This window comes from Eufriesea mexicana, unplaced genomic scaffold (genome assembly GCF_001483705.2).
Source record: "Eufriesea mexicana isolate 0111107269 unplaced genomic scaffold, ASM148370v2 scaffold100, whole genome shotgun sequence".
Taxonomy (NCBI): Eukaryota; Metazoa; Arthropoda; class Insecta; order Hymenoptera; family Apidae; genus Eufriesea; species Eufriesea mexicana.
Genome location: NW_016908280.1, coordinates 987,761 through 1,006,281, shown reverse-complemented (window position 1 = coordinate 1,006,281; position 18,521 = coordinate 987,761). Strand labels below are relative to the sequence as shown.

The 18,521-nt window shown below is 42.0% G+C and overlaps 1 protein-coding gene across 22 annotated transcripts in view; it reads left to right on the top strand.

The window, feature by feature from the left end:
- CaMKII (Calcium/calmodulin-dependent protein kinase II) overlaps positions 1–18,521 on the top strand; it is a 228,280-nt gene that overhangs the window by 51,893 nt on the left and 157,866 nt on the right. For all 22 annotated transcript variants that reach the window (XM_017910420.1, XM_017910428.1, XM_017910418.1 and 19 more), the window contains exon 2: positions 17,089–17,183. In XM_017910420.1, the coding sequence (XP_017765909.1) occupies positions 17,089–17,183 (95 nt within the window). The remainder of the gene's footprint in view (positions 1–17,088; positions 17,184–18,521) is intronic.

Below are 18,521 nucleotides of genomic sequence, written 5' to 3'. Positions count from 1 at the left end.
ATGCATAATGTTCGTATCGCGTGCATTTGCAATTGTTTGTTGAAGAAATTTTGCAAGTCAACAGAGAAATTACGTGTATATTTTATCATTCTTGATTCGTTAGTCTGACTTGGTACCTTGTATCGCAAATTTCTCTCATTAACCAGTCCAATACTATATTTCTACGATCAGTGTTTGCATCACGAAGTTCCATAAATGATAGGTTTGTTCTATACCCGCCTGTGGCTGAACCCTTTACTACCCTATGTGACTTTGAAATTACCCGTTCCTAGCCCTATTATAGTATCACCCAGCAATGTAGCATTCTCGCTGCAATTACGAACACTAATTTGCCCATAATGGGCTGTGTTTATCTTTTCATGCGAGAGAAAACGGTGGAACAATTCGAACTCGTTCGTCGAAGTCAGCAGATTTATTTATTTATTTATCGATCAGCAATAATTATATAGATAAATATATAGATAGATATATAGAAGTAAATTACACAGATTTGTCGGAGACCTTTTCTCTGGCGACTTCTAGCGAGACTAGGGTACGCCTGTGTACGTTTACTTATTTTTAGTATTTCATATAAATTATAATTGTGTTTGTACACTCAAACACGAAAGTATTAGTTAAAGGGAAATATTTAAAACGATATGGTGCACGTAGCGAGGAAAAAGTGCCAAGATTATATCATCAAAATTAGAAAACAATTCAAGTACGTACACGGTATTTATATACACGTTTCCTGGAGATATGGACCGTGGTGGCGCTAGTGAGTTAGACGAGAAGCCGTCTTAACGCAGTCAGAAGCAATAAAAGTCGACTCAACGTCATATTGAAACTTTCTATTCTCAAATATTGCCCCTTTCTTGTGCCATATTTTTATAATTCTCTTATACCACGTATCTCTAATAAATATATCTCAAATGCTATACATATCATTGAACTATCGTCTCTATCACATACATCATTATCGTTCCAAATATTTCAGTATAACACCCATATATGTTTTCTAAAAACAGCACGTGTAAACGTTCCAGTACTTTTACATATGAGTACAATTTATTCGAAACAACTTCCCAAGTCTGAATAGTAGTTTTAACCAAAATAATCGCCCGGTATAAGAAAAGTAATTTATTTGGACGATTTTAAAAATCGTGGGTTTAAGGAGCCTTCCACCCTGTGTCTCCCTAGGGTGAACGGAGAAACTAAAATTATTCGGAACCATGACGCGGTTTCTCCTCAGGATCAGGGAAATATCGAAATTCTTTAGTCCAAGGGGTGAACCTTGCGGAGGATCCCGCGTTTGGCATTCGTCTCAGCCTTCTTCCACGATTACACGTCCGGTTGGCGAACGTCGATGTCCGGCCCGCAGGATCAGGGCTGTGCCATACTCCTCCGCACCCCTCCGACCGAGAGAAACTCGGTGAGCCTGCCGTGGAACGAAGTATCGACCGGTTAAAGCCATCCCCGCCCGGCTAAAGCGGCCAACCCTCACCCCGACACCCTCCCACCACGGCCTACTCGCCTTCCCGTATTCTCCATCTCCATCATCCCCGTGTGCACCCCTCGACGTCGTCGTCGTCGTCGTCGTCGTGCGACCGTGCTGCTTTATGGCCGATAGAACGCTGCGCCGCGACCAGCTCCAGGGGGTGGAGAACACGAATCCTCGGCGTTTCGGAGGAAACCGAACCACGCGGAAAAGTAGGGTGCACCCAGGGACACGTGTGGATTATGGGACCGTTTTTCACGCTGCTCTGGCATGGTTGCGAGGGAGATTTAAATTTAAGGAATTTAGGGATGAAAGGTATAGGTCCGCGAATAAATTCTCCTTTTTCCACCAACTCTCGCCTCCATTTCGAGATCCCGGTTTTGTCTTTGATTCTCATGGGGTGGGATCATTCGGGTATTGTATGTCTTTCAAAGGACCATAGTTTAAACGGAAAGATTGAGAATATTTCTCTGGCATTTGCAGGTATTCTGCATTAAAATTACTGTAAAGAGGTCTTCTAAGAAATATCGAATACTCCATCTGTACGTGTTTTTAGTGAAAAATTTACGAAAAATTGGTAAAATATTTTTACAGCATCTCTATATATCTCAAATTACGATTGAATGACGAAAATTTTTAGAAATATTTTGTCGAAATCTATATTCTGTTTAAAACTTCATCACGCGTTCGTGTACGAGAAATTTGAATAACTGTCAATTGTTTTCTAAACTGTATTTAAATGTTAGCTTCTATATCCGAATTACCGGATATTAAATCACCCAGTATTCCACGTCACGTAGTTTAAAAAATTTTCGAAATTCCCATATTCGAGCGACACTCGTGCCAGCAATCCCTCGCAACACCCTCGCAAAAGAGGAAAAATTCACGGACCGATCCACCCTTCTAAACTCTCGCATATCCCACACCTAATCCACTAAAAGCCCGATCACGGTGGAAAAACGGTGGACGGAGGAGACAATCGCGGCAGAATTTATTTCGGACTCCATAGCCGCGAAGGGGATGCTGGGTGGAAGATGTAGGTCGACGACATCGGCCAATGGAATCGGTGATGTATCGGTGCCACGGGTGTTGTCTCGGCCGTCAAAGCGTGGCAACGATTCATTCTTTCCTTTCCACCCATTTTTTCCCCTCTATCTACCCTCTCCCTCTCTCTCCCTCCATTTCGCGGCTCTCCTTTTTGCATCGCGGCCGCGAATGAATGCGAAACGTCGGCAGAACTATTGCAGCCAGTCTCGGCTCGCCGCGCCATTGTTCCGCACGCTGCTCGGCAGACAGTTGACACGAAACAGCGCGACACAACGATACACACGCGTGTCTCGACAACAAAAAGGCGAAAAAAAGCTTTCAAGCGACGACGAAACGGGAGAGAGAGAGATACGAGAGGGAAAAAACAGGAGAGAGAAGATGGCAGCCAGCTTTGTTCGCGCGACCGGCTGAAAATGCCTTGGGGTCAGCGTGAAAGGGGATTTATGACGACCCGTTGATCTCCGATCTAGGGGTAGCAAGTTACCAACTGGTCCGTTCCAAGTTCCAACTCTCCTCGAGTGTCTTCCGCGATGGCTCCGAGTTTTGGATAAGTATTAACTCTTCGCGGTTGAAATCTGGGATAATCCTGGCTCAGGTAGCCTCAGACGCGCTGCAGATACGACGTCGTTTCCAGGATTTATATTTCTAATAGCGTGGAATACTTGGGTCGCGTGTATGATACTCAGGGTGTGTGCAAACTTGAGGAAATCGGAGTGTCATCGCGGTAGCCATCATTTGCGTCGGGACTTATTACCTGGCTTGGTTATCGAGATCAGTGATGCTTGGTTATTTATGGATTTTTCGTAGGAATATCATCTATCCTGTTATGCTATTCGTTCAAAGAGGAGCTAAGTAATACGCGTTTTGCTTTTCGTTTAGTTCCTTTTGCGACCACTGACCTACCCCATAAACTAGCCCTTTCTAAATCTCGTGATTTCTCTTAATTCTCAACTCTGAACCTCAACTGGCATGATATATCATGAATTTTCCCAAGTCTTCTTTGAGATTTAGCTACTCTTTTCATCGTGTCCAGTTGAAATGGTAGCTCGCAAAAGTTATTCGCAAAAATTGTAGTTTTTGGAACGTGCACAGTACATTGGTTCTACCAGTCACACTGTTAGAGCAGATCTGTTTTCCGGTGTACATTTGGAGAGCGATTAAAAGCCGTGTAGGAGGGTGCAGTGGGTGGTACGGTTACACGAGAAGCGGCATTAACCGAATTTCTGGCTTTTTCGTCTAAACAGACGCGATCGTAATACCGTAACGGCTTGTTGGGGAACACGGGAACGAGACTTCCCAGGGGAAATCATCTTCCGAGTGCGGCGAGGTCGCCTGTTAGCCGTAAGTCGACTTCTTACCCCTGCTGGATAATTCTTTTCGTTCTCGCTGGAAGATGAAGTGCTGCGCGATCGTTAGCTCTGTGCTGTGTTCTTTAATGTATCAATCATCCGCCTAGGTTGGGCCACGTCTAACCTACCATTAGGGACCATTTCGACCCTCCTCCTCAGACGAGTTCTTAAAGCAAACATCTTGCGAGGGAATGGGAATCTTCATTCTCATTCGACACTAGTTATACGAAACGTTAATTTTATATTATTTTCCAGTATACTTTGGATTCGTCTGGGTCTCTGAGAATATAAAATGGTAGTCTATAATTTTAGAGATCCCTCAGATTAATGTTGTGTATGCAGATTTTACGTTGTAAATTGCAGCCTACAATATATCTCTTCCTTAGTAATAGGGGAGGAGATTAATTGCAGTTTACATTTTTTAAATATAAGTTTTACAGGTATGGAGAAACAAATCAACGAAGAGTGGAAAGATTTCTAATGTATTACGTTGTAATTTGTCAATATCACTATACAGTACTTATCTTCCTATGTAAAATCAGATTCTTAAATTTTGGTCAAGATATACCGTTCTTTATTCAGTCAAGCGCCACAGGAAACTGTAGCGTCCGTCGCCATTTTGTCTCGGTCTCGTAGTACCATTCGCTATTAGCCCTGTGGAATCTAATGCCCAAAAATAATTATTTTCCAAAGACATTTCACTTCATATTTATCAAAAATTCACCCCTAATTTATGTAGATACACCGCTGCATATTCACCCAGGAACCACAGAAAATCGTAGCCTCCACCAGCATTTCGTCTCGGTCCCGTGGTGCCTTTCGCTATTACCCTCACGGAATCTAATATTTAAAAATAATTATTTTCCAAAGACATTCCACTTTGTATTTATCCAAAAGTCGCCTCTAATTTACGTAGACACTCTACTCCATATTCATCCAAGCGCCACAGAAAACCGTAGCGTCCGCCGCCATTTTGTCGCGGTCTCGTAGTACCATTTGTTATTACCCCCCTGGAACCTAATGTCCAAAAATAATTATTTTCCAAAGACATTCCACTTCGTATTTATCCAAAAGTCGCCAGTAATTTACGTAGACACTCTGTTCCATATTCATCCAAGCGCCACAGAAAACCGTAGCGTCCGCCGCCATTTTGTCTCGGTCCCGTGGTGCCTTTCGCTATTACTCCTGCACCGATCGGTGTCGCGTTTCCCTCGGAGTTCCTCGAAACGGTAGAATATCTGTATATCTTGTCCGCCACTTACTCACCCCTCACCATCGTACTCGTTCCTCGGCGTATCGTGTAACCCGATGGCATGCACGCATGCATGCGGCGGTTCTTGATCGTTGCTCCTACGGCGAAGTAGGACGAGCAACGGGCTAGGTATGCAAAGTGTAGGAGCACGTTTTACGACGTATCACGTGACACGGTGATCCTACGCTAGAAGCCCGCGGGTCAGGATTCTGCAGGATCTGCGCGCGCAGCCCGCTGCCTATTGTAAAGGCAGCTAGTTAGCTTTAGGTCGGGGGTGCCAAGTCGGCTGCCAAGTCGGGATCATCGACGAGGTCGTGGTTCTCGCGGAGTTATTAAAAGTTCTCCTGAGCCAGCAGGCGTGCTCGTCGATCGCGACGCAAGATAAGAATCCTCCTCGAACGATGCCGGATAAGAATAGCGGGCAATTCCTAGATAGTTGCTAGATAGCTCGGGGATAACGCGAGTATGAATAGAGGTAGATTCTGCTTTGTAAATAAACGCGGTTCCTCTCGAGTTCCATCAAGGGTAGCTGGCTAGCCTAGAGTCGAAAGTCTCGTCGTCTTATTAAAACTTTCCGACACTCCAGGATGGTAGCCTGTCTATGAGGTTCTGAGCTAGATACCGAGAACTAGTTAGTCTGGTCTAGGAGGCAGATCGGTTGACCAGCGTTAAAATTTATTACTTGAAGGTCAAGTTTGCTAAAGTATACTTGACTCAGCGAGGATACCCAATGGAGTCTATACATAGGCTGGCTATACGTGTCTATAATATCTCAAACTGGTAGTCTGTCTATGAGGTTCTCGGTTACTCATCGGTAACTAATAAGAATGGTCTAACAGGCAGATCGGTTGATCAGGATCGAGATCTATTATTGATCGACCAAGGTCGAGTTTGCAGGACGAATACTCGTCTATATATCGAATTGGTAGCCTGTCTGAGAGGTTGATTACCAGTTACGTAAGAATGGTTGACCAGGATTCGAATGTACTATTGCAAGGTCCACATCGCGAACGAACATTCGCCTCATCGAGGACAGCCAATGGGATCTATACACAGGCTGGCTATGCGTGTCTACAGCTCAAACTGATAGTCTCCCTGTGAGGTTCCCGGTTAGTTATCAGTTACGCTAGGATACTCTAGCAGACGGATCCTTTGACCAGGGTTAATATCTACCGCGTCAAAGTCAAGTTTGCGGAGGGGCACGGATCTCGTGCAGGATACCTAAGACCTGCTCTATGTACAGTCTCGTTCCCTCTATCCGTATCGCAAACTGGGAGTCCCTGCGAGGTTCTCGGCGAGCTAGCCGCTACTCCAGGCTGGCCTAGCAGGCGGATCGTTCGACCAGGGTTAAAATGTGCCGCGCCAAGGTCAAGTTTGCGAACGAACACTCGTCTCAGCGAGGATACCCAGGTCTATACATAGGCACGTTGTACGTGCCTATATCGCGATCCGTTCGAGGTCAGGCTCGTAAATAACCAACGCATCAATTAACCGCGGTTCTCCCCGATGTCTTTACACAGGCAAATTGCAAAGTCCCTAGGAGCAAATTCGCCGACACGACGTTGCACAGTCGTTACGTTCTCTTTGCGAGCGTGTGGCATCCTTTACGAGGGAACTGTCCCGACTTCCGTCGCGTGGTTCGCTCGATTTCACGAATTCAAGGATCCCCGGGTTGCATAAAACAGAAATACACCGGCGCACACGCGCGCGAGCAGGCGATACGTAACGATGGTGATCTCCACTCGGTCGTGAGCTGCGAGGAAAATCGATCAGCGATAAAATGCTGGCCGGGGACACGTTTATAGCAGGGCTGCCTCCCGTGCGGCTCCTATCTAAGTCTACTTTACCTCGTGCACGATCGCTGTAGGATCTCGTGCACACGAGGAAAGGCCGGCCCGTGTATTTAAAGGTATCGACGTGTCGTCGCAACTCTCTGCAAAGGCGCAGCGTCGCCGGGTGGCAGGAAACTTCGCTTTGAAGGCTCATCGTCGCTCTTGCACGCCCTACTTGCACGTCGTCGAGCGGCTGGCTCGATTCAAGGCCGACACTGTCACTCGACCACCGTTTCTGCGTCAGTGGCTTCCTCCGACGTTCGCCACGCTTCTTCCCCTTTTCGTCACCCTCTTCTCCTCCATTTTCTCATCTTTTTCCTCCATTTTTTCTTCCTTTTTTTTTTATTCCGCCCTTTCATCGTGTTTGTCTCGGGCCTTTCCGGCAGCTTCCTTGAGAGTGAGCGTTTTGGAAGACGGGTTTAGAGATAATCGAGTAGTTGTTGGTTAGGGTCCTTCGTTCTCTTTGTGGTTAAATTCGCCGTGCAAGCTGCAGCTTCTGTCTCGCGCTCCTGCTTTCTCTTAATTGCGTTTTAACCTTTTTTCACGGTGCACGAAGGAAACCCGAGCAAGCCGTGGGCAACGCGATTATTCTCGCAAAATTCATTACGCCACGTACTTTCTGCGAGGCTGTAAGAAGATATAATTTGCTCGCTGAGGAGACGTATAGACGTTTCTGTTGGTATTCCGTGAGTTTCGTCGATTTTATTACCGTGGAAGGGGATCCAGAATTGGTAGAAGATTGTTGGTTGAGAATCTTCCTCGTCCTTGATCTTTCTTTGCCATTTTCTTCGGTCTCTACGAGGGGAACTTGAATATTCCTGTCAATGGTTAAAATTTATGGTTCACCTAAGTAATATCTAGAGCTACCAATCTCTATGCCAAAAATTACAAAATTAAGTAATATTTTTCATAGTTCCATCACATATCGAATCTATAGGCGACACAAATGTCATGCCCATTTAGATCCACCTATTATTAAACAAAAAATTCCAAAATCGAATAATTAAGTCTTCAACTTCAATTAAGTCTTTGCTTTCGATATTCCTCATAACCTCATCATACACAAAATGGCTGACTATTCCTCACACATGTATCTTCTGCAAATTACCCTTAAGTTTCCTCAACTTTTTTCTAGGTTATGTATGCCAGGGAAGTCGAATATTTCCAAACCATATATGATACCAAACAATGAACCAAAACTGGAAGGAATATCTATTTAGATCCACCTATTATTAAATAAAAAATTCCAGAATTGAATAATTAAATCTTTAACGATGCTTTCGATGTTCCTCATAACCTCATTATACACAAAATGGCTGACTATTCCTCACACACGCATCTTCTCCAAATTACCCTTAAGTTTCTTCAACTTTTTTCTAGGTTATGTATGCCAGCCAAGTCGAATATTCTCAAACCACGTATAATATAACAATGAACCAAAACTGGAAGGAATATCTATTTAGATCCACCTATTATTAAATAAAAAATTCCAGAATTGAATAATTAAATTTTTAACGATGCTTTCCATGTTCCTCATAACCTGTTTATACGCAAAATGGCTGACTATCCCTTACACACGCATCTACTCCATGTTCCCCGTAAGTTTCTTCAACTTTTTTTTAGGTTATGTATGCCAAGGAAGTCGAATATTCCTAAACCATGTACGATGCCAAACAATGAACCAAAATTGAGAGGAATAGCCATCTAGATCCACCTATTATTAAATAAAAATTTCCAGAATCGAATAATTAAATCTTCATCGACGCTTTCGATATTCCTCATAGTCCCGTTGCACTCCAAAATGGCTGCCCATGCCTCGCACACGCATGTTGTGCACGTTTCCCGAATTTCTCCAGTCTTTTCCCGCCCACGCTCGACAGGAGCGTAAACAGCCGTATGGATCGCGGACAAAAACGAAAATGGAGGCCGGCAGTCTTGGAAAAATAGGTTGAGCAGCGTGTCCTTTGCCCGCTGCAGCGTGCAGGCTTTGTGCAGGCCGGCAGGCGAGCGAATAACGATGACGTTAGCCGCAAGAATGGCGGAGCGATTAAAAAAGAGCGCCAGCCAGTCTCGCGTCTCTCTCTCTCCGCTCATTCTTCCACAACCCTTTCTCTCTCTCTCTTTTCTCCACTTTTTTCCTCCCTTTTACTCTCTCCCTCTCTCCTTTCTTTCACCTTATTCATTCCCATTGCCGCGGACGCGAGTGCCGCGATAAAACTTTTCCACGCCGGTTTGTCCACGTGACAGATATTCATTAAAAGAAGCGGGACGGGATTGAACGTACTGTATCGCGATAAAACGCGAGCGAACAAATCCCCGGCTAGGATTCTATCTTTAGATCGGGAAATTTCCCTCGCACCTTCGCCGCGTTTCAATTTTCTTCGAGTCTAACGTGCTTTGGCCGTTCCATTCCCGCGAATCTGATTCCGCCGCGGCATAATAGAATATTTCTAGATAGGGAATATTTCCTCGCAGGGCTCCGCATTCGAAATCGCGCGATCCCTATCTCGCGCCCTCTACCTAGCCCGAGCCATCCCCACAGCTTCCGTCCTTCCCCGTTCCAATGCATTTCGCACGGCTCTGGTAATCGAATTATCTCTCGGGTTACCTGCTGGAATTTACAATTTTTCCACGGGACAACGTCGCAGAGGTATAATTCACGCTTGCCGCACAATCTTTCATCGCTCGTATAAACAAAGAATTTCTCGAAAAAATCGAGTATAGCTGAGTCTTGGAAATAAGATTCGAGAGCCCTAATACCTAATAAATTTCGCGACAGCTATAATAATACCGACTCTTGTCAATCACCAGTGACACGTGGATTAAAAATTTCAACCTAACCTATCAATCCTAACCTAACATCGTATCTCATCAGTCGTATTGAAAATTCCATTGTAATCGTGATCATGATCATAAAAATGGCTCTCATATGTCTTTCTCTTAAGTATTAAAAATTCTGTCTTTGAAATTTGTCGTTAATTATTAACCGGAACCAACGATTCTCCAAAAATGATTTCATTTATAACCTAAAATTATTTCTTCCGCGTGTACGACTCAGCCTAGCTTCGTAATTACGAACGCAATCGTGATTCGAAATTTATCCGAAATTTAGTATACGAGGTGTGCTAGCTTGCCTCGCGATTACTCGATTTCGCGATTAATTTGGAAACACGTCGCGAGAGAGACGGGTCTCCACGAGTTGGCCAGGGTCGGATTGAAACCCGAGCGATGAGACGAAGGATCTGGCGCCGGTGATGGTTATAGTGCACGTGGTTTAGGCGTTTTTGTTAATTGGCACGCGGAGTCGGAGTCGTAGTAGCTCGTTTTAGTAAATCGAACCGAGCCGATTCCCCGCCAAGTGCGATTAAACGCGGCCAAGCGCTCTAGAGTTCGCTTTCCCGTGATTCTACACGGATCCCTGCGAGAGAGGATCCGAATCGCTGTCAGATCGATCGAATTGCAAGGATCCATACGACGTCGTCAGCGAGCTTCGATTCCTCGCATTTGCTCGTGTTACCTATGTTCCCGGTTAAGTTAAGTTAGGAACCCGAGGAACCTGACGTCGAGTGTGTGCAGAACGAGGAATTCTTTAGCTAGGGGTTTGCGAGATTTCGAAGTTCCCTGAAATTAAATTGAATTTATTCGTTTAAGGGAGCGAAGCACGGACGTGGGTGTTTTTGGACGGCAAGCTATTTTTCCAAGCCTTGAAGGGGGTACTCGTGAACTAGATGGAGATTTAGCGAATGCTATGGTGTAATTGAAGGAAGAAGTCTTTGCCTAGGTAGAGGTTTAGGGAATTTTAAAATTACCTGAAATGAAATTAGATTTGTTTAAGCGATTAATAGTGTATATTAACTTGTTTTCTAATAATATTATCACTTTAGCGAGGGCTATAGTGTGATTGAAGGAAGAAGACTTTAGGTAGAGGTTCAGGGAATTTTTAAATTATTTGAAACGAAATTAGATTTGTTTATGCGATTAATAGTGTATATTAACTTGTTTTCTAATAATATTATCAGTTTAGCGAATGCTATAGTGTAATTGAAGGAAGAAGTATTTAGGTAGAGGTTTAGGGAATTTTAAAATTATCTGAAATGAAATTAGATTTGTTTAAGCGATTAATAGTATATATTAACTTGCTTTCTAATAATATTATTAGTTTCAAAGCCGAATTATCGAAACTGTTAGAGACCATATAACAACATATCATCATTTCGATTTATTTATTATTATTCATTATTACGTAATCCTGTTCTATTTAATTTAATTTTATTATTTCCTGAAATTAAGTTAGGAAAATTTGTATAATTGATTTAATTCAAAAATAGATGTAGATTTTTAAATAGCCTGTAATTTCTGGATTTAAATCCAGAATTAAGAGTTCTTCGAGTGAACCACTTCGAGATTGAAATTTCTTATTTTAATGATTGAAAAATAATTGGAAGAAAAATAACAGTTTGCTAGATACCACTCCGAAGACCATATACCCATGACTACTTTCTCATCGTTTCCTTCAATCCACATCGCAACATTGCACCCTCCATACCTGCAACACCATAGACATTAACCCTATATAAGCTTCCTTTATCCAGAATTTCCGAAAACCGAATAACACTTCGAATCACGACACAACCAAACACCCTTCTACTTTCGAGTACGTCTACACGCGTAAATACACGAGAAACGAGCAATCTACCGTATTACAAGGCACCTTAATTAATCGCATAAACCATCCTACCATCCTCGCCATCACCTCGCAAACAAAACTCGCTCGTTTCACCCGCTGCGAGCATTCTTACCCTCAAAGACCCGCGCCGGAAGGTGTATTAACTCAGTCGAGTTTCAAACAGAAACCGTGCAATATCCCGCCGAAACCCTGCCGAGCATCGAACTAATGAACATTATCGGTAATGTTCGCGCCGGAATCCTGGCGCTCGGACGCGATAATCCAGCGAGGAGCACGTGATCCAGGTGGATCGTGTGCAGGTCGCCACGGTAATCTCCGGTAATGATCAGTTTCCATGGCGACTGGAGGGGCAGGGAGGATTGCAGATAGTTTGCAGTGGGGGTTAGACGATGAAAGAGGGTTGTAAAAGGTGGTAGAGGGTTTTAGAGGCTTGAAAAAGGTGGCAAAGGATTGCAGAGACAGTAAGAGGGTGTCGGAGGGTGTCGGAAGATGGTAGAGGGTTTCAGGGGGTTGCAGAAGGTGGCAGAGAATTACAGAGGTTGCTAGAGGGTGGCAGAGGCTCGCAGTGGGTGGCAGAGGGTGGCATAGAGTTGCAAAGTGTGGCAAAGGATTGCAGAGACACTGAGGGGGTGTCGGAGGGTGTCGGAAGATGCAGAGGGTTTCGGGGGTTGCAGAAGTTGGCTGAGAATTGCAGAGGCTCGCAGTGGGTGGCATAGGGTTGCAAAGGGTGCCAAAGGATTGCAGAGACAGTGAGAGGGTAACAGAGGGTGTCGGAGGGTGTCGGAAGATGGCAGAGGGTTTCAGGGGCTGTAGAAGGTGGCAGAGAATTGCAGAGGCTCGCAGTGGGTGGCAGAGGGTGGCAGAGGGTTGCAGAGGGTGGCAAAGGATTGCAGAGACAGTGAGAGGGTAACAGAGGGTGTCGGAGGGTGTCGGAAGATGGCAGAGGGTTTCAGGGGGTTGCAGAAGGTGGCAGAGGATTGCAGAGGCTGTCAGAGGGTGGCAGAGGCTCGCAGTGGGCGGCAGGGGGTGGCAGTGGGTGGCCGCCTCGCCCTTTTTCCTTGCAGACCTACTGGCGTGGCCGACCGAGCGCAGGAGCGCCGCGGCGCTGGCGCTGCAACGACGCCGACGCCTGCAGGATGAAACATTAAGGTTGCGTTTGCGCCGATGCGCCCTGCCTTGAACTACTTCAAGGAAGGATACGCGACCGGCCTCTGCAAAACGCCGTACTCTGCTTGACCTTTCGTCCTCGCGTTGCTTCCGCTTTTGCTCCGTTTTTACTCCTTTTTCTCCACTTTTTCCCTACCTTTCTAACCCTGGTCACCGTTCTTTTTTTTTTGGCTCTTCCTCTGTATGTATCTTCTTTGTATCCTCTGTCACAGGGGTGCCCAAACTTTTGCGCTTGAAACCTCCTTCGGTCATTTTTTGACATCCCCTCGTTTCCGATGAAATTGAAAATGATTTGACATACGTTAGTTGCCATTGAGTATTAATAGAGAGAAGACGTGTGAGCATGTGATAGTAATAAAATAATTATATTTCAAAGCAATATTGGTGTTTGATAATTTTTGTAATTAAATAAATAATTGCTCTTATTCTTATTAAATTTCATCCACCACTAACAAAAATAAGGAGGGAATAAAATAGCATATCTGATCCTCATCGACTATTGCTACCAGGAATTAAATAATTTAATATCCCATGTCTTCCTATTTTATCTTTATTTTTATTATTATTATTATTTTTATTATAATATTTTTAATAATATTTTTAATAATATTTTTATTATAATTAATATTATTGTTATTAATATTTATTTCTCTCGTTTGGTTCTCTTTCTCTCTCTCTCTCTCTGTCTATCTCTGTCTCTCTCTTTCTTTCTCTGTTCGACGTTGTTAATTTTAATACTTGTGATGGATGACGAAAGAGGGAGAAGGTGTTGGAGGGTTGGGATTTTGGGGTAGTTGGGGCCGGGTTTGGGTTTATTAACGAATGGATAATTTATCCGTAATGCGGGGTGGATGATGGATAGTTTGGGGTTGCGATAGGACAGTGGCGTCATGGGGGTTGTTCGAGTTGCATAGGGGTGTTATAGGGGATGTTAAAATTTGAGTACCAGGAGGACGCGGGATCGATCATGGAGGCTTTATGAGGAACGCGAGGAGTTTAGTGCTGCGTGGCCATCGGGGAGTTTGCGAAGATTTTAGTTTTATGGGGATATTGCCGGGTTGCCCGATATTTCAGTATCGCTGGCAGCACGAGCGTCTCACGCTTGTGGGAAGATAACGAGGGAATGAGAAATATACAGGGGTAGTAACGCGGAAATGCTTGGCGAATTTTTTGGGTATAGTATTCTTTGATACAATTCGTGTTTAAATACGATAGAATAATTAAACCGGCGCGATGAAAATGAACAAATGCGCATAATTAGCACTCCATACGAGTGGAAGCTAATATTAATTTTGTCGAAAGCAGCTGCGTATTTTGTTAATTAATTTTACTTATATTCCCGCGACTAGTTTAATTTCCCCTGATTAATTTCGTTTTAATTCTAGGAACTAGTTCTAGCAATTAATTTAATTCCAAATCACTGGATTTTAATTTCAACTTTATTACCGTCTGTCTGTATAACTAAATCCTTATTTTATTTAAGTATTGTATTGAAACAGAAATACTATACCTAACTATACCTAATTTCATCGACAGCTTTCATCCCTTTTGTTTTATAGCAATTAATGGAACGAAAAGAAAATTTTCTTTTCTCTTAATCGAATAAAATAATAGCAATATTTTCTTAGTAGATAAATATAATAAAAGATACAACATATATTAATTTTAGTAATTAATTCCCCAAAATGGTAAATCTGCGGATGCCTCCAAATAATAGTACTTCAATACCTACTGTCTTTATAATTAAATTCTTATTTTATTTAAATATTCTATTAAAAAAGAAATACTATACCTAATTTCATCGACAGGTTTCATCCCTTTTGCTTTATATCGTCAACTACAAAAACAAAAAGAAAATTTTCTTTTCTCTAAATTAATTAAAATAATAGGAATATCTTCTTGTCAGACAAATATATTAAGAGATACAACATATTCTTTAATATATTTTCCTAATTAATTCCCCAAAACGGTAAATCTGCGGATGCCTCCATATAATAGTACTTCACTACCCACTGTCTTTATAATTAAATTCTTATTTTATTTAAATATTCTATTAAAAAAGAAATACTATACCTAATTTCATCGACAGGTTTCATCTCTTTTGCTCTGTTTTGTCAACTAAAGAAACGAGAAGAAAATTTTCTTTTCTCTAAATTAATTAAAATAATTTTACCATTTAATTCCCCAAAATGGTAAATCTACGGATGACCTCCAAATAATAATAATTCCAAAGCCAATCGCTATTTATCCAACGAAATATCGCAACGAAATCGAACCCAGCAATACAGGCCTGAATATAAAATAAATTCCAGCAATTACCCGTTGCCACGAATGGTCGTACGGACAATTTGCCATAAAGATCACGAGGACAATTTCGCGACCCTCGCAGGTGCCTGATCGCGATTCTTCCGGTTAAACGGACCATAATCGAGTCGTCTTTTTCCCCTATTCCCGGCCAATTACACTCGTCTCGATGCTTTCTTACCGATTCCAAGGCTCTGCCGATGTTCACCTGGCAAAAAGGATCGATCCACGACGGACAGACGCGTCGACATCCGGCGAGCAGTTAACGTGCGTCCGCTGTCCCCTCTTCTCTCCTGGGCTTCCTATTTTCCTCGCATCTTCGCCGTTATTTCTACCCCTACCAATCCCAAGTGAAACCCTTTCAATGATCGACGTTCGTTAGCTCGATCGAAGCGGATAAATAATACTCGAGGAATAATAACGAGCACCGGAAGTTCAATTCCTTTCGCTCGCTAATTGCTTCGTCGTGGATCTGGGTCACTTTTCGCCCACGCCACCTTCTTTTCTTCCCTCATCCGATTGTACGAAGACAAAGAACACCGGCCAGAGACAAAACAGTTGCGTTTCCAAGCCGAACCCAGGAGTCGCGACCACCCCTTCCTGTTTTGCCTCGATTTCCTCATGATCGCTCGAGTTTCGCTGACCGACGTGGATTGGAGGTTATGTTTGATGAGGTGTGGGTTCTTCGAATGTTTGAACTGCATTTCTAATGATTCGTCTATTTGGAATTGATTTGGGCATTATTTTGCGAAGAGAAGAGATTTCAAGTTTTTGTGCTGTAGAGGTTAGGTTAGGTTGATCGGTAATTTTAGAGTACCCTGTATGTATTTCTTCTTCGGAGAAAGGAAAAGTTTTTTTGTTTTAAAATGTAGTGTTTTTAATTTTATTTTTAACTTTCATAGGATTAATTAATTTCCAAAGAGAATTTTCGCCAATTTTCACCACCCTCTGCAAGCAATCATGCTACCCTCAGTGATTCGATAATTTTCAGAAATCCAAGAGTCTTTAAATCACACTATTCCTATATTTATCGATAATTAATTTCCAAAGCCAGTCTTCCAAGATATGCCCACCAGTTTTCATCACCCTCAGTGAATGATTTGTGTATTTTTGGAATTGATTTAGGTATTCTTTTGCAAAGAGAAGAGATTTCATGTCTTTGTGCAATAGAGGTTTCCTCGAATGACTGATTGGTCATTTTAGAGTACCCTATATGTATTTCTTCTTCGGAGAAGTTACAAATTTTCTTATTTTAAAATTCTGTGTTTTTAATTTTATTTTAAACTTTCATAGGATTAATTAATTTCCAAAGAGAATCTTCGCCAATTTTCACCACCCTCTGCGAACAATCACACTCCTTAGTGATTCGATAATTTTCAGAAATCCAAGAGTCTTTAAATCACACTATTCCTATATTTATCGATAATTAATTTCCAAAGCGTGCCTTCCACGATATGTCCACCAATTTCCACCACCCTCTGCAAACGATCATACTATCCTAAGTGATTCGAAAATTTTCAGAAATCCAAGACTCTTTAATTCACCCTGTTTCTATATTTAACGATAATTAATTTCCAAAGCGAGCCTTCCACGATATGTCCACCAATTTCCACCACCCTCTGCAAACGATCATACTATCCTAAGTGATTCGAAAATTTTCAGAAATCCAAGACTCATTAATTCACCCTGTTTCTATATTTAATGATAATTAATTTCCAAAGCGAGCCTTCCAAGATATGTCCACCAATTTTCACCACCCTCTGCGACTATCCTTACTACCCTCAGTTCCAAGGCAATGACGAAAGTTGAAGCTCTGACTATCCACCCGTTGAAGAGACCCAGCTGTCTCAAAGTTTGGAGAGCCTTGCTCGTTAACGGATTAACCGTATCGTTTTTCGCCAGTTTTATCGTCGCAAGCTCGAAGCAAACCCGTTTGTCGTAAATTAACCCGAATGTCCGTTGATCTGTTGCAGGGGTGCCTTCTCGGTGGTTCGACGATGCGTTCAGAAGAGCACCGGTCACGAGTTCGCGGCGAAGATCATAAACACGAAAAAGCTCACGTCCAGAGGTAAGTACAGAGTTCATTATCGATTACTCTTCCCCGAACGTTAATTAATATCGATAATTAATATCGCGAAGGAGCATAGCCGAGAAATGGTCGGAGAATTTGCCAAGTTTCGGCCAAGTTCGATACAAAGGCATTAGCATTTAAAATACATGGCGGTATTAGGTGAAACGACCATGCTCCGTTGCCCCAGACGAGGCTGCATCACTATGAAAGTGGTATCGCGCAAGTTTCACGCAAAAATACGAGGTTCCTCCGAAGTTTCACGGTGTCGTTGAGGTGCTGCTCCTTTGAACAGATTATTAATCCTGGGAACGAACATGATCGTGTATTCTTTATTTTTAAGCCACTAATTTTTGGAGATATTTTATTTCTATTCGGAAATTTGATCGATCCTGATATAATAATCGAGGTGATTGCAGTATTTATAGCGAGGTAATAGTAAACAAAATTTATTGTTTCTTTTGATAATTTTATAAAAATTTTAGTAAAGTTATTAATAATTATAGTAATCGTGTATCTAAGGTTACCGAATTTGTATGAAATTTATCGGAAATTCATAAAATTTTCGGTAACTTTTCTGGAATTTTTAATAATTTTTGTTAAATATTGATTATTCTATGAATTTAAAGTAATTTTCGACGATCAGAATAGTGCCAGTAATAGCGAGTATTTATAATCCGGAATTAAGAATTATGGTGGTCGTGGGTGGAGAACTCGAGATTTTCAATCTGCGGACCCCGGTTCGAAACCAATTTACTCTGAAAGTATTTTCACGAGTTCCAAAATTAATATTTAACTGAATTCCGTAATTTTTAAGCGTCGGCGCGATTTTCAATTAAAATTCATAACTTGCGCGGGATTTAAAAGTACGATCGAAATTTCAAATTACTTTCATCTTAAATTGTTTTCAAATTCGAATAATCTCCGAATTCTTAAATCTGTTTTAACAAATCGAGAAATATCTCTTAAAAAGAAAATAGAATACTATAAAAAAAATACTGAAATGAAAGAATGTTTCGAAAGTACTAAAAAACACGTTAAAAATAGTAGTGATAAAAAAAGAAAAAGATGAAAGGTGGGGGAAAAAGCGTTTCAGGGGAAATTTGAGGAGCTTTTAAAAATAAGAAAAAACACGAAAATTAAGAATCAAGAAAAATAGGCAAAATGAAAGAATTTGAAAAACAATTCTAAAAACGGAAATAACCAATGAAACGGAAAAAGCCAATAAAAGAGCCAATAGGAAAATAGGAAAAAAGGAAAAAAGGAAAATAGAAAACTTGGAGTTAAAAATCGAATAAAATAAATGAAATTAAAGAAAAAAATTCAGTGAAAGAAAGA